This window comes from Coregonus lavaretus (genome assembly GCF_964263955.1).
Source record: "Coregonus lavaretus genome assembly, chromosome: 2".
NCBI lineage: Eukaryota > Metazoa > Chordata > Actinopteri > Salmoniformes > Salmonidae > Coregonus > Coregonus lavaretus.
The window spans coordinates 33,471,969-33,488,212 of NC_139989.1; the positions used below are offsets into that span (position 1 = coordinate 33,471,969).

Below are 16,244 nucleotides of genomic sequence, written 5' to 3' on the forward strand. Positions count from 1 at the left end.
GCCACTGTATCTATGTGATGACGTTGAATCAACGTGGAAAACTACTTGGATTTGCAAAAAGTCATCAAACAAAGAGCTGATCGTGGACTACAGGAAATGGGGGGCGAGCATGTCCCCATCCACATCAACAGGGCTGCAGTGGAACGGGTCGAGAGCTTCAAGTTCCTACGTGTCCAAATCACTAAGGACTTAAAATTGTCGTGAAGGCGCAACAGCGCCTCTTCCCCCTCAGGAAGTTGAAAAGGTTTTTTCATTGGCCCTCAAATCCTCAAAAGGTTATACAGCTGCACCATTGAAAGCATCTTGACTGGCTGTATCACTGCTTGGTATGACAACAGCACCACCCTCGATCGCATGGCGCTACAGAGGGTGGTGCGGACAGCCCAGCACATCACTGGGGCCGAGGTCCCTGCCATCCAGGACCTCTATATCAGGCAGTGTAAAAGGATGGCCCGGATGGCCAACCAAGCCATAGACTGTTATCTCTGCTTCCGCACGGCAAGCGGTAGCGGTGCATCAAGTCTGACACCAACAGGCTCCTGAACAGCTTCTATCCCCAACAGTAGCGGTGAGTGGGTAAAACCACTGGGAAGCCAAGCCAGAATAATTGTGTTGTTTGCTCAATAACCTGTTAATTCATTTGCCTTGTGACCGTGATACAGTATATGCCTAAGGCCGAGACAATAAGAAGACACAGAGGCAGAAACCGGAGAACAACCTCTGTCCACAAAGCATATTGCATGTAACAAACAGTTACATGACCTACAGCATGGTCAAGAAAAAAGTTAATGTTTCCGACATTTTTGGACTACTAAACAACTATTGATTTAGAACCACAGAGAGTTACTGCAAGTTGCAAAGAAAACAGGAGCTGCCTCCACTATTCCAGCACTTCATCTTCAACATTTCAACATCATCAAATTACCTACGCTTAGTCTAATACAGTGACAACTAAAAGATACAAAAAACAATTTAGTTCAATCAATGTAAGCTAAATATGATGTGGCTGTCCATGGTTCTGTCTGTGTGTGTTTGTGCGTTCGTGCAAGTAGAAAAAACATGTTGACTCACCCTACTTGTAGAGAAACGGCAATGCCATCCTCCTCTCATTCATGTTGACGAAACGGTCTATGACTCTGTCATGCAGTACACGCTTTAATTTTTTGTTGTCCTAGGCTACCTAGCTAAAATGCTTGCTTGCTAGCCTATCTTCCTTTCATGGGCAACGTTAGCTAGTTAACATTAGCCTTCTATGTATTTTATGGTTGGATCAGAATCGCCGTTATAATCATTGGCCAGTACAGAGAAGTAAGTAGAACCACAAGTCCAAATCCCTATCTCCATCCATGGCTAATTTAGAAAATGGCCAATTTTAGCTAGCTAGCTAGCCACCGGAGGACAACAGCACAACGAGATGCATCAATTCAAGTTGTTTCTATCGATGACATATTTCTCTGTGATAGGATTGAAGCCAAATCCAAACTGTCTTCCATTGACACTTTTATTTGGTGCGCCAGGACCATTCACAGTTTAGTTCAACACTGATTGGCTATTATTTTATACTTTTTTATCAAGGGAGGCCAAATGCTCGCTTGCTTCCCTTGCATTCAAGGCTGGTTGGCAACAATGCCATACTCTTTATGACCAGACTGCATCAGATAGATGGCCTACACATACAGAGACAGAGGGGCGCTGTTTCGCTCGCTCGGATGCTTTCTCCGGTGAAGCCTCTTGCGAATTGAAGGACAATTCTGAAAACATATTTATTTTCTTTTTTTCTTTGTCAATTATTTGGGGAAAACTGGCTTCCCTTGGCCTTCACTGATCCCCAAGCCTTAAGACTGCTAAACAGCTAACAGCATGACTACACAGACTATCTGTGTTGACCCTTACATTTTTGGACTCTTTCTTTTAATTTGTGTCTCTATGCACACTCACAGCACTCTACACACTCATGCACACTCCAACACACACATAATATGCACACACTTTTATACTGACTCTACACACAGGCACACACACACTCACATACAATCACAATTTACGCTGCTGCTACTGTTTATCATATATCCTGATCCCTAGTCACCTTACCCCTATACATATGTACCTCTATCACTCCAGTATCCCTGCAAATTGTAAATATGGTATTGGAACTGACCCTGTATATAGCTTCTTACTTTCTTGTGTTCTTATTTCTTTTTTTCTTTTTTTCTTCTGTGTTTTTGTTCTACCTTATGTTATTTTTAGTGCTACACTAACCACGTTTCCATCCACAGTTTTTATGCGAGTAAAGCGGTGGAGGCTGGTGGGAAGAGCTATAGGAGGATGAGCTCATTGTAATGTCTGGAATGGAATGTGGTTTCCATATGTTTGATGTGTTTGATATGCGTTCGATTTATTCCATTCCGGCCATATAATGAGCCCATCCTCCTATAGCTCCTCCCACCAGCCTCCTCTGCAGTAAATTCATACCGTATAAAAAAAATAATGACAGCTGTGATGGAAACAGGTAGTTTTGGTACAATTTTATAAATGCCGACAGGTAATTTGTTCGTTCGACATGGTGGGATCTTTTTGTGTCTGTAAAATTAATTATGCGAGAAATGGTGGTGGAAACGCCTTTATGCGCTAATATTGATATAATAACCATCATATCGAAGTGAACTTGGAGTCACGCGATTTGTTGTGTGGTCCTCCCACTATGACTTGGTAAACCATGCAGTTTATTAGGCTACAGATTAAATAAATGATGATGAACTTCACAGGGTGGTGAAAGTGCACAGTGATTTTGATGCTCCTTTCCAATAAATATCAAAGGTTTTATTCTGGTGACATGAGGTTTGATGCTTGACTGCTGTTAAAAAAAAGAAGTAATATCCTCGCTCTTATCCATAGTAATCTCATTATGTAGACCAGCCTACCCGCACAGCCTACCCACACTGTATCTGCATGCTGTTGGCTAGGGCGCACGTGCCAAGATCCAAGTAGGCACATTTGCTATTTAACGCAACAGTTTTTGTGACAAAACTATCGGGAGAGTTGAAATGTAATGGAAACACATAGAATTTTATTCAGTACATTAAAACTGAATGAAAATCTGTCGCCAATTGGATGGAAACCTAGCTATGGATATTGATTACTGCATTGTTGGGTTTGAAGCTTGCAAGAAAGGCATTTCACTGTACTTGTGCACGTGACATTAAAACTTGAAAGTTGAATTCACCTTAGTTGACAACTCAACCAAATGTAAATCAAAACTAGACGAACTGACGTCTGTGCCCAGTGGCTAGATTCTCTTACTTCACAACACAAAAAGCAGGACAACAGCTCACAGCACAAGTACACTTTCGCACATATGTTTTTTATAATCATATCAAAATATAATTAAGTGGCAATTATCACAACATTCATTTCTTGATAACTCATAACAAAACAGACAATAACTAATTACAGTAGCAAGAAGGCATTATGACATATACCACATTTTCAATATTTAAAATACATTTGGCTGGTAGTTAGGCTATTTGAAGTGTGCACACTATACCTGAAAGGTGACCAGCAGTGCCCCACACACAAGCACTGAGCTTCTTTGCTTGACACATCTGACCCATGCTGCTTTTAATATCTGACACTTTTATCAGGGCACTTCTTCTCTTCAAATTGTAGTGTTAGATTATTCACCTAATAGTTTTGCTAAACGGCCTTGTAAAATCCATAGGATACTACTAAACAAAGCTTGAACCCTTTTTTTAGGACAACTTACTGTAAATCAAGATTAAATGTCAATATTTTGTAGCAAAGGCTTGAATACAGCAGGGGGTGTTAAAACTAGGATTACTGGCCCACAGTCACACTGTATGATTTCTCCACAATCCTTGCTTTAGCTGGGTCACAATACTGCAGTCTCAGTCTGGGGTGTGTTTGTGTGTGCTGTCACAAACTGACAGAAAGAGAGAGAGAGAAGCCCCAATTTCTGTATTCAGTAGTGCATAATTCTCTGTGTTAAAAATGACAATGGCACCTAATTCCAGTACCCTTGCTGTGTCTGTCTGTCTGTATTAAATAAAGCAACACACAGCCTCAGGATACAGAAGGTCTGATGCTCTACTGTTCCCTATGCAGACAAGGCCTGGTTAGCAATGAGCATTGTGAATAAGGGACTATCTGACTTATGGATTCATGAGTGTTAGTGATCAAACACATAAATATGATTCTGTTCACATACTTACATATACTCTAACACTCACACGGGCACACACGCGCATATTGTACACACGCGCGAGTACAGACACGCACATACAAACGCACACCTACACTGACACACAAAGTTATACAACAATACAAAGTCATTACCATCACCTGTCTATCATACAGACAGTGAATGGCAGGCAACAGACAACACCTTTTCCCTTTTCAAAGCTTTTCTTTGTAGTTACATTGGGCTCAATTCAATCAGATCCGCGTCCGCTTTAGCCAACATCTGCAAATCCGTAAGTAGCTCCCGGCATTATACCTAAAGCGGACATTGCCATTGGCTGAGTCTCATTAACAGAAATCCTATGCAGCCTTGTTTACAAGTTTGAACACTGGAATGTGAGATGTAATCTACACCTCCATTAGGATGATAGAAATCCTCTATTTTGTTTAACTAGTTTTTAATTTGAGTGTAATTATTTCTGTATAGCCTACACTTTCTCGTTCTGAACTTCGAGCCAATTTGACAGCTCCAATGCAGTTCCTCCTCTGACACCACCAAAACAACTGCTATGCGGGTGTCTGCTATCGCCGGATAACGCTTGATCTGATTGAATCTAGGCTATTGTATGTGTGCACAAAGGCTGACAGCTCAAATTATATTGAGACCGGAAGAGTGATCGATATTCAACCCCCAAAATGCTTCATATGCAGTAATCCTATTGAAAATGAACACATAAGGAATAAATAATGTTAAAGACAGACATAAAGGTGTAATGCAACCCCTGTATAGCACCTTGCATCTTGTTTTAATTACACTCTCCGAAAGAAGTGCAGAAGCCTCAGCTGAACATGAGAATGCAAACCTGTGCATTGTTGTTGGTGGAATTCCAGTGTTTTAGATCAAATTAAATAAAATTAAATATGTTTATAGAAAACGAGATTCTACATTATGTAACTATAGAGACGTAATATCTTTGCTGTGTAGTTCTATTGCCCTCCCTTAGTGCGGGAATAGACTAGAACATATAGAGCAGCTTAAACACAATGTAGGGATACTGCTCGCATCAGTCAAGACTACCAGTCATTCCAACTGTCCTAGCTCATATAAATGTCATCATTGGTCACTCTTTCTTTCCCATTGTCCCTGTAATATCTGCTTGCCATGAATTTTCCCGATCCTCTACCAGTGTATCTTTCTATTCCGAAAAAGAAAATGTCTTCTTCCATGTCAGAACCCAGTGAGCAACATTTTTTAAATATGTATTTTCTTATGTATTTTTTACCCAAAACACGTATTTTCAACATCTTGTGCTCATAGGGAAAGGGGAGATTTGAACTGACATAAAAATGCTCTCTCTCCTTGGTCTTCTTGACAAGCGTGATCAGTCCACTTCTTGGGAGTTATAGTAAACCATGCCTCTGAAGAGCATACGAAGTGTCTTTAACCGACTTAATCTCTACTGACTGGAGTGGTTCTCTATGCTGTTCAAAAGTCATGAGGAGGTCCAATAGCACTGAGTCCAACGACAGTCCAGCATCCTTGTGAATGTTCCAACATTCTCCCAAAGTTCTAATGTTGTTCCAATTATCTGTTCCAACATTCTAATGTTGTTTGAATGTTCTGTTCCAACGTTCCAGTGTTCTTGATCCGACTGGGGGAACATCTTGTTGTCAATAGGAGATCATCTTTTGATGGATCGGAGATATGTTGATGGATCACCTCGACCTTGTATGTATTTACATCCCATTTTTCTTGTCCCATAATTATTTCCGTCCAAGGGTTGTTTTGGGTTCACCAGACAATCATTAGTACTATTAGGGAATACCTCACGGTCACAGGACGAGCAGGTTACTGACACATGAATATTAACTCATAAGAAAGGAATTAACTGCTCGGTGTCGTCACTGGATTGTCCACGACAAAGACAGAGAGCATCAGTCCCTGGATGAGAAGGAGAAACAGAAAAATTGTTTAAATGGTTACATTCTAGACCTGGCTTGTCTAGAATGTAGATTTTGAATATGCATTCACACTTTCTGTGGAAAGTATTTGAAAGGGTTAGGAAAGTATCTGAAAACTGTTTGCAAATACTTTCCCCAAAAATGTTTTTGAAAGTGTTGGTATTTGAAAGTACTTGAAAAGTATTTGAATGGGTTTGGAAAGTATTTGTGTTAGGAAATCGTTTCTATCCATTCTATCTCTTACCTGCAGAGAGATTGTAGAATCTACATTAGCATTGCTCTCATCGCAGCCTTGCTGATGCGTTTGCGGTTGTTCTTCCTCATTCTCTTCCTAGGTGGGCCGGGCCGAGCAGGTGGCCGGGTACCAGCTGGGACTGAGGGCGCTCGTCTCGAAGTGGGCGACACTGTGTCTGGGAGAATAGAAGAATATGAGACACAGATGATTTAACAGTTTGGAATAAAATGTAAACTGAGAAACATAAGTCAAAAACACACACACACAGAGACACACAGACACACCACACACCACACACACTTGCTAGCTCACAATGTTCTCTATCTACCTGTTCTTTGTGGGGTGGTTTGAGTTTGATGATGTTTACGATGGTACTGCTGCTCCTCTTCTTCTTGCTGTTGTTTCTGCTGCTCCCGTCTCAGGAGCTCCTTCTCATCGTCCAGCCTCCTGTGGAGTAACAACAGCTCCTTCCTCTCCTCCTCCAGCTTCTCCTGTTCCAGTTGGAGATCGTGCTGGAGCCTCCTCTCTGAATCAGGGGTCTCATTGTCTTTACGTCTTTGATCGGCTTCCTCAAGGGGAGGAAATCTGCTCTTGGGCCTCTGATTGGTTTCCTCCGTAGGATGGAATCGCTGTTCCGTTCTTTGATTGGCTCCCTCTCTGCTTTTGGTTTCCTCTGAGGAGGAGTTGTTCCCATGTCGCTGTTGCTTTGATGTGTTGGTGCGTAGCGAGGGACTCTGTGTTTGTGTGGGTTGTCTCTGTGTCTCCTGGTCTCCCTCCTCCTCACTGAGGCTCAGACTACCCTGCTGCCTATCTCCCTTGCTGACATTTCCCTCAGTAATGTTAAATAGTGAGTCCCCTCGCGTCTTGACCCCATCTCTCTTCTCGTGATCAAGCTGTGCCATGTCGACGTCCACTGCAGTTGTAGTGCTGTTGACACTACTACTGTCTCTCCCCTCCTCCATGTCATGTCGACGTCCGGTCCACTCCTTGGCTTCCAGCTGTCTGGTAGCGTTAAGTACCCAATGAGGATCCATCTTGTCATGGTCTAGCCCATAGCCCCCTTTCCCTTCCCCTGGTTCTGAGGAGGTGTCCTTGGGGTTCCAGTGCTGGTCCAGCAGGTCTTCCAGCTGGATCCTCTGGTTGTGCTTCAGCTCGTCTCTACGGTGCAGCTCCTCCTTGGATCTGGCCTTGGCTGGATGCACCTCTCCTTTGTTCTCTTTCTGCTGTCTGCGGGGCGTGGACTTCTTCATGGGGATGGCCGGGGGGCGAGGAGCGGGCTGGCAGCGACACTCCACGTGGTCGTGGACCGAGACGACCGCCTTGGAGTAGTTGGGCCGCTTCTCCACGTACTGGATCTTCATCACCTAGTGAGGAGGAGGAGGAGGAGGAGGAGGAGGAGGAGGAGGAGGAGGAGGAGGAGGAGGAAGATTAGCTCTGCGGAAGTGCAGAATTCAAAATGACTAAACCGCTTTTTATTTTATATTTTTGTAATAACTAACCCTTTATTTGACCAGGTAGGCACTTTAAATTCAAAATGACTAAAACACTTTTTTATGTTTTATTCATGTAATGACTAACCCTTTATTTTACCAGGTAGGCCTAAGTCAGCTGGGGTGTATATGTACCTGTAGGTGCCTGGTGTGCGTCAGCACGGGAACACACTGCAGGCTCTTGGTGTTGCAGCAGCCGGAGCATCGCTGTACCTCCACACAGGGAGGCCACAACAGGAAGTTGGCGTTGCTGCGGTCCAACATGGCACGGGTCACCTCCATCACCTCTGTCCTCACCTTACATTGCGCCTGCTGAGCCGGCTGGGCGTCTGCGACAACGTAGACAGACAGACAGACAGACAGACAGACAGACAGACAGACAGACAGACAGACAGACAGACAGACAGACAGACAGACAGACAGACAGACAGACAGACAGACAGACAGACAGACAGACAGACAGACAGACAGACAGACAGACAGACAGACAGACAGACAGACAGACAGACAGACAGACAGACAGACAGACAGACAGACAGACAGACAGACAGACAGACAGACAGACAGACAGACAGACAGACAGACAGACAGACAGACAGACAGACAGACAGACAGACAGACAGACAATTTTAAAACATCTTTTTTTTTTAAGTCACATATTACTTACAGGTTTCATAAGATGGGACAGTGTACATGAATCAACATATCAGACACTCAGTACTCAGTGCATACCAAACAGCCAGTACATACTGTAGGCCTAAAAATGTATAAAACATTTTGTTTACACTAATTCTACTGAAGGTATATTACTTATGCTGTTTAAAGAAATCACATGCTATTGAAACAGTGTATCCATGAGTCTCCATATATGCTGCAGCTGAACTATTTGGAGTGTAACTTGGAGTTGCAAGTCATAAGGTGGTTGTTCAGCAAATAACTAATGAATCGCAATATGGTGACATACTTTAGATGTTTCTTTACCACAACATGCATTACGCAACTAATTTTGGATTAGATACAGCTGTCCAAAACCACCCAAGTCAACATGAGTGACGGAAATATGTGGATTTATAGCCTAGTGTCGGAGACTATGAGGATGTGTGCTCTATCAGGATAAAAAGGAAGGGTCACTGGAGAATTTGAGCATATTTACATTTTTTACATTTCAGTCATTTAGCAGACCCTCTTATCTAGAGCGACTTACAGTAGTGAGTGCATACATTTTAGTTTATGGTATTAGTCCCCTGTGGAAATCGAACCTACAACCCTGGCGTTGCAAGTGCCATGCTCTACCAACTGAACCACACAGGACCACATATCACTAGAACCATGTAAAGTCCATTAATCAACACTTACAGTTGGTTTACAACTCTTACAACACAGCCGAAGAACCGTTTTATGCTCTAGATAGCACCTTTTTTTCTGAGAGTAGAACCAGGTTAAACCTAATCCAGGACTAAAAAGCATGGAGAATCTCCTTTGAAAGTGCTTAATGTGAGTTGGGGAAACCAGCTCAAATAGTTTTAGGTGTAAAAACTAATATATTTTTCAGCTGGCTGATTCATGGTTGGATTGGAGACAGTTTTAGACCAGAAATAGACAATGAGATACATAGACGTGAGGTATAGTTGGGTAGGACAACATAGGCAAACTCACCCAGACTCCTTGGCAGTCGGTTACTAGTGTTGTTGGAGTGTTGTCCACTGGGCAATAAATCATCCGAGACATCCTCATCTGAGAAAAAACAATCCACTCCAATATTTGTTTACAGATCTAATCAGCTCATTGCTTCAATTGTTTATTGTTATGACTTTTACTGTGTGTGTGTGTGTGTGTGTGTGCACGTGCGTGCATTCGTCTGTGTATTTATCTGTGTACGGTGCATGTGTGTGTTTATGAGAGAGTTTGAGGCATTGTTTATAAGTTTAGCTTCCCTTTAATAGATGTCTGTTTGTGTGGGAATTTGTATCTGTCATGACCTCATGTTTGTATGTTTTTGTATCTTGAGACGTTGAATACTTCACTCTTTGTTTCTCTTATCTCGTTGAGTTTGTATATAGTGTTTACTGTGTGTGATGTTTGCTAGTCAATGATGGGAATACAATCTGGGCAATATGTGGATCTATTTGAAAAGTCTGTCTACCCTCTGTGTCACTGTGGGTCTGACGGTTTGTCTGTGAGATTCTGTTTGTAGTATTTACTGTGTGTGATGTTTGCCTGTCCCTGTTGGGAATGAAATCTGGGCATCATGTGACAATGTTTTCCCTAAGTTTCCCTCAGTCTCTGTTGGTCGGGTTAGTTAGTCTGAGAGAGCCTCCATCTCTTGGCGTGACCAGTGCGTATGGCTGGCTTGTGGTACTGTATGGCTCAGTTGATAGAGCATTAGGCTTCGAAAGCCAGGTTGTGGGTTTGATTCCCGGGACCACCGATACGTAAAAATATATGCACCTATGATGGTAAGTCTCTTTGTGAACAGATTCTGCTAAATGGCATATGCATGTTGATGAGTATCAGTATAGTACAACGTTAGAGATCTTTACCTACGGAGTCACTGAGCAGCAGCAGCTGCAGGTCCTCTATGGAAGAGATAGGGTTGCTTCTAACCAGCTCCACCAAACCTGGAGGGAGAGGATCCCCCTGAGAGAAAGAGATAAGACTGGAATAAAAATAGATTCTCCAAATCAGATCTTTTCTCAGCTTCCCCGTTCACATTTATTCTGTGTAGATATGGAAGCAACGAGACAACAGCAGTGGAACATGTAGGCAGTGGTGTAAAGTACTTAAGTAAAAGTACTACTTAAGTCGTTTTTTGGGGTATCTGTACTTTACTTTACCATTTCTAGTTTAGAAAAATTGTACTTTTACTTCACTACATTCCTAAAGAAAATAATGTACTTTTTAGTCCATTCATTTTCCATGACACCCAAAAGTACTCGTTACATTTTGAATGGTTAGCAGGACAGGAAAATGGTCCAATTCACACACTTATCAAGAGAACATCCCTGGTCATCCCTACTGCCTCTGATCTAGGGTACTCACTAAACACAAATGCTTTGTTTGTAAATTATGTCTGAGTGTTGGAGTGTGCCCCTGGCTCTCTGTAAATTAAAAAACTAGAATATTGTGCTGTCTGGTTTGCTAAATATAAGGAATTTGAAATTATTTATACTTTTACTTTTACTTTTGATACTTAAGTACATTTAAAACCAAATACTTTTAGACTTTTACTCAAGTAGTATTTTACTGGGTGACTTTCACGTTTACTTGAGTCTTTTTCTATTAAGGCATCTTTACTTTTACTCAAGTATGACAATGTTGTACTTTTTCCATCACTGTATGTAAGTAGGTGTGGGTTAGGGTTAGGGGGTTACCTGACTTACCCCTCTAATCATGAATGAAACAAGAGGATGAAGGAAATGGCTACTTGGATTCACAATGGCCACTAAGAGGGGGTGAATGACTATTGGCCTTGTGTCACCTCATCTGCTAATACTTAGGGGTCACAGGAGTCAGGAAGGGTTCAGGAAGTAGTGGGGGATGGAGTGATTGAGAGGAGGAGGAGGAGGAGGAGGAGGAGAGGTGGATCAGAACAGAGAGATGGACATCAGGGGGAATAATGGAGGGATGGCTGAATAAAGGAGAAGAAGTTGCATCTATGAAGATATTAACTCTTGCTAGCTGGGTCTACCACTGTTTGACCTATTGGGTCCGAATCCTGGGTCTCCTGCATGCCACAAAAGGGGGTTAGCCTGCTGAGCTAATGCCTAGGCATTAATTCAGGGAGCTAACACAAGTGAAACCACCTCTGTCGGTTACATTCATATATTCCATTCAGTTTGTTGCGGGGGGAAAAAACGAAGCCCTTTGGGGAGCGCTTTGAGGAGGAAGAAGCCATCTGTGAACGGCATTCACACACTATTAATGTACATACCATTGACTTTTCCCCATTGTTGTTGGGCACTGCAGAAAGTCAAGTCATACAAAAGGAAAATGCCATGAGTTAAATTAACATCTCTATTTATGTAGCAATGCCCCCGAGGAGCCATCCCAGTGATTTCCTCTCCTTGGCCCCAGTCTAAGACTGAGGCTCCAATGGCACACTATTCCCTATATAGTGCACTACTTTTGACCAGAGCAATGCCATTTGGGATGCACCTTAATTCTGCTGGCTGCGCATTATGGTCTGGGCCTTTGTGCATAGGGTGGCCGCTCTCATGGCGATTTGTGTCTGAGCAGGAAAAATGAAATAAACACTTCACCCCCTGCAACTGCTAAACAAACCTGACGTAAACAGAAAATCATAACCTTTACTCTATAATACTGTAGGAATCCAGGAGTTACTCTGGTCCTAATTGGTGAACTCTAAATCAGAACTCTAAATCACACACACGCACACGCATGCACACACACACACACACACACACACACAGATCAGCATCTGACTGAGTCACATCTGGAAGTTCTGGAACAGTCAGTGTCTTCTAGAATCTACGGTCATTCTGCTGATCACACAAACTGAGACAGGCACTTATTTTAGAGCCATCATACAGTAGATCTCCATCTCTCTGAATAGAGATGGAAACAGAGACAGACCCAGGCTGCATCTCAACTGGCACCGTATTTCCTACATAGTGCACTAATTTTGACCAGACCCTTATCGGCCTTGGTCAAAAGTAGTGCACTAAATAGGGGATAAGGTGCCATCTGGGACAAAGCCCTAGTGATGTTTAATGGGAAGTGGGTTGAGCTGAGGAACGCCAGGTACAGGCTATAGGAGTAGAGAGGTGAGGAGTTATTAATCTAGTTTTGCTGCCTGCCGGCATGCGAGTACACACACACACACAAATGCACGCGCGCACACACACATACACGTGAACATGTGCACACTGCACAGTCTCACATGCAATCCCTAAAACCCTGCCTATGAGCACATGGTTTATGCATACGTTAATAGGAACACACATAAACATATTCAGACACTACATTATACAGCTATACTGCATTCTGTGGGATATAGTTGATTGAGGGGATTCCCTAACGGTATACCTCAAAGACACCTCATATCATAACTATCTACAGGCATGTACATCAATACATCACTGGATGGGAGGATGTATAAACGACAGAGAACTAGTTCAACTATACTTAACAATGCTTTCAAATCAACCTAACTGCCACCTCCGACAACCTGTCCTCAGGGTAATACGTATGATTTGGGACGTTTATATGCTTCCCTCCAAGGCTGCCTCCAAAAGCCCAGTCTTTGACATGACAAATGTGGTGGATAACACACTAGAGCTCTGTGGAAAAGACACACTAGAGGAAGTCATAGATCTGATAGCATGAAAGCAACTGAATAGTTTTCAAGGAAACCCAGCAAAGAAGGGGTGCACCGCATTTCGCCCTGTTTAAACATTCATTTCCCATAACTGAAGACTGTGTGTGTGTATATTGTCATGACCCACATAGTCAGAGCTTCGTTTCACTACAGTCTCTTCCCACAGCCGCTACTGCCTAATCCTGTGAATGTCCCAAAGATGGTCCCATGTAGCTCAGTTGGTAGAGTATAGTGCTTGCAACGCCAGGATAGTCGGTTAAACTCTTGGGACCACTAGTATGTCAAATGTGTGCACGCATGACTGTAAGTTGCTTTGGATAAAAGTGTCTGCTAAATGGCATATACATTGAGTGTACAAAACATTAAGAACACCTTCCTAATGTTTTGTACATTCAGTGTATATTATTATAATATTAAAGTTAGGGCCTCTTTGGCCTCTTCTCAAGTCTATCAAAATGAGACCCTCATACTTTCCTTATATCGCCTCTCTTAAAGATAGAAACCATAAGGGGACTGGACTCGTCTGCCATAAGGGGACTGGACTCGTCTCACATGCACGTCTGCCATGTGCTGTAACTGTTCTATGGTTACCTGCCAAGCAGGGCCCAATCCAATGTCCTCACCATGAGGCCCACATAGCCTGAAGTGAAACTTAGGACTGTTTAAAATAGATGTTATATAGAAGCATTAAAGCCATGATATGAGCTGTTATAAGGTGTGGTTTAGATGATGAGCAGTTTAACTTACAAGACACAGCTTAATTACTATACACTACCGGTCAAAAGTTTTAGAACACCTACTCATTCAACGGTTTTTCTTATTTTTTTTTTACAATTTTCTACATTGTAGAACTATGAAATAACACATATGGAATCATGTAGTAACCAAAAAAGTGTTAAACAAATCAAAATATATTTTAAATTTGAGATTCTTCAAATAGCACCCTTTGCCTTGATGACAGCTTTGCACACTCTCGACATTCTCTCAACCAGCTTCTCCTGGAATGCTTTTCCAACAGTCTTGAAGGAGTTCCCACATATGCTGAGCACTTGTTGGCTGCTTTTCCTTCCCTCTGCGGTCCGACTCATCCCAAACCATCTCAATTTGGCTGAGGTCGGGGGATTGTGGAGGCCAGGTCATCTGATGCAGCACTCCATCACTCTCCTTCTTGGTCAAATAGCCATTACACAGCCTGGAGGTGTGTTGGGTCATTGTCCTGTTGAAAAACAAATGATAGTTCCACTGAACCCAAACCAGATGGGATGGCGTATCGCTGCAGAATGCTGTGGTAGCCATGCTGGTTAAGTCTGTATAAATCACAGACAGTGTCAACAGCAAAGTACCCCCACACCATAACACTTCCTCCTCCATGCTTTACGGTGGGAAATACACATGTGGAGATCATCCGTTCACCCACACCGCATCTCACAGAGACACGACGGTTGGAACCAAAAATCTCCAATTTGGACTCCAGACCAAAGGACAAATTTCCACCGGTCTAATGTCTATTGCTCGTGTTTCTTGGCCCAAGCAAGTCTCTTCTTATTATTGGTGTCCTTTAGTAGTGGTTTCTTTGCAGCAATTCGACCATGAAGGCCTGATTCACACAGTCTCCTCTGAACAGTTGATGTTTAGATGTGTCTGTTACTTGAACTCTGTGAAGCATCTATTTGGTCTGAAATTTCCGAGGCTGCTAACTCTAATGAACTTATCCTCTGCAGCAGAGGTAACTCTGGTTCTTCCTTTCCTGTGGCAGTCCTCATGAGAGCCAGTTTCATCATAGTGCTTGATGGTTTTTGCGACTGCGCTTAAAAAAACTATAAAAGTTATTGAAATGTTCCGTATTGACTTACCTTCATGTCTTAAAGTAATGATGCTGTCATTTCTCTTTGCTTATTTGAGCTGTGAACTTGGTATTTAACCCCCCACCTTGTCACAACACAACTGATTGGTTCAAACGCATTAAGACGGAAATAAATTCCACAAATCAACTTTTAAGAAGGCACACCTGTTAATTGAAATGCATTCCAGGTGACTACCTCATGAAGCTGGTTGAGAGAATACCAAGAGTGTGCAAAGCTGTCATCAAGGCAAAGGGTAGCTATTTGAAGAATCTCAAATATAAAATACATTTGGATTTGTTTTTTAAAAAATTGGTTACTACATGATTCCATATGTGTTATTTCATAGTTGTGATGTCTTCAATATTATTCTATAATGTAGAAGATAGTAAAAAAAATAAAGAAAAACCCTTGAATGAGTAGGTGTTCTAAAACTTTTGACCGGTAGTTTATACTTCATAATTACTCAATAATTACAAGTGCACATGTGGTTGTAGGCCACAGTCATACACTAAGTGGAGGGGTGAGGGGCCTGGTTCACATTTATTTTGTCCCAAAACAATATTGAATGTAACAAGTTGGTGCCATTTGTTTAGAGAGTGCACAAGGCCCAGTGCACACATTGTTAAAATACGATGACCCTGAAATTCAACAATGGTCTATAATTGGGGCCTGGTGTCAAATATGTTCAACAATGGTCCCTAATTTTACAATTCACAGTGAAATGAAACAAATAAAACAAACTTAGCCTTTAAAATGAGCTAAACAGATAAACATATTTTTGGCAACGGACTTTTGAATAGGCAATTAGGCCTACATTTTAATTAATTGACTCGGTCACATACCTCTGCGCTGCCAAACCGCAGACATGCCGCAAGTAACGCGAGCAGCTGAACCCAAACCCACGAGCTCATCTTGCTGCCCAGGCTGGATTCTCCGCGATAGACCAAGCATTTATGGAAACAGCACGAGTCTCCCCCTCAGCACTAGGCGCGGGGACAGCTGCTCGCTCTGTGGAATTGGAACTCCTTGCCTTGCGAGCAGACGGACACACACACTTGTCGTCTCAGCAAAGTATCCAGTGAATTACCAATTGTAGCCTACTCAATGATACGCTTCCCACTTAGAACGCCAACCCAGCTCGAAATTCCACTGTCAGGGGACTAGGGGAGTAAGGTGAC

General features: G+C 42.5%; 1 protein-coding gene across 1 annotated transcript; it reads right to left on the reverse strand.

Moving 5' to 3' along the window:
- Positions 1-3,347: 3,347 nt before the first annotated feature.
- On the reverse strand, positions 3,348-15,933 carry pdgfbb (platelet-derived growth factor beta polypeptide b; the record flags this gene model as incomplete). Its single annotated transcript, XM_084173620.1, has 7 exons — positions 3,348-6,139; positions 6,404-6,569; positions 6,723-7,758; positions 8,020-8,213; positions 9,541-9,618; positions 10,425-10,502; positions 15,909-15,933. The coding sequence occupies 6 exons, from the start codon at positions 15,931-15,933 to the stop codon at positions 6,424-6,426; spliced, it is 1,557 nt and encodes a 518-aa protein (XP_084029746.1). The 3' UTR covers positions 3,348-6,139; positions 6,404-6,423.
- Positions 15,934-16,244: the final 311 nt, after the last annotated feature.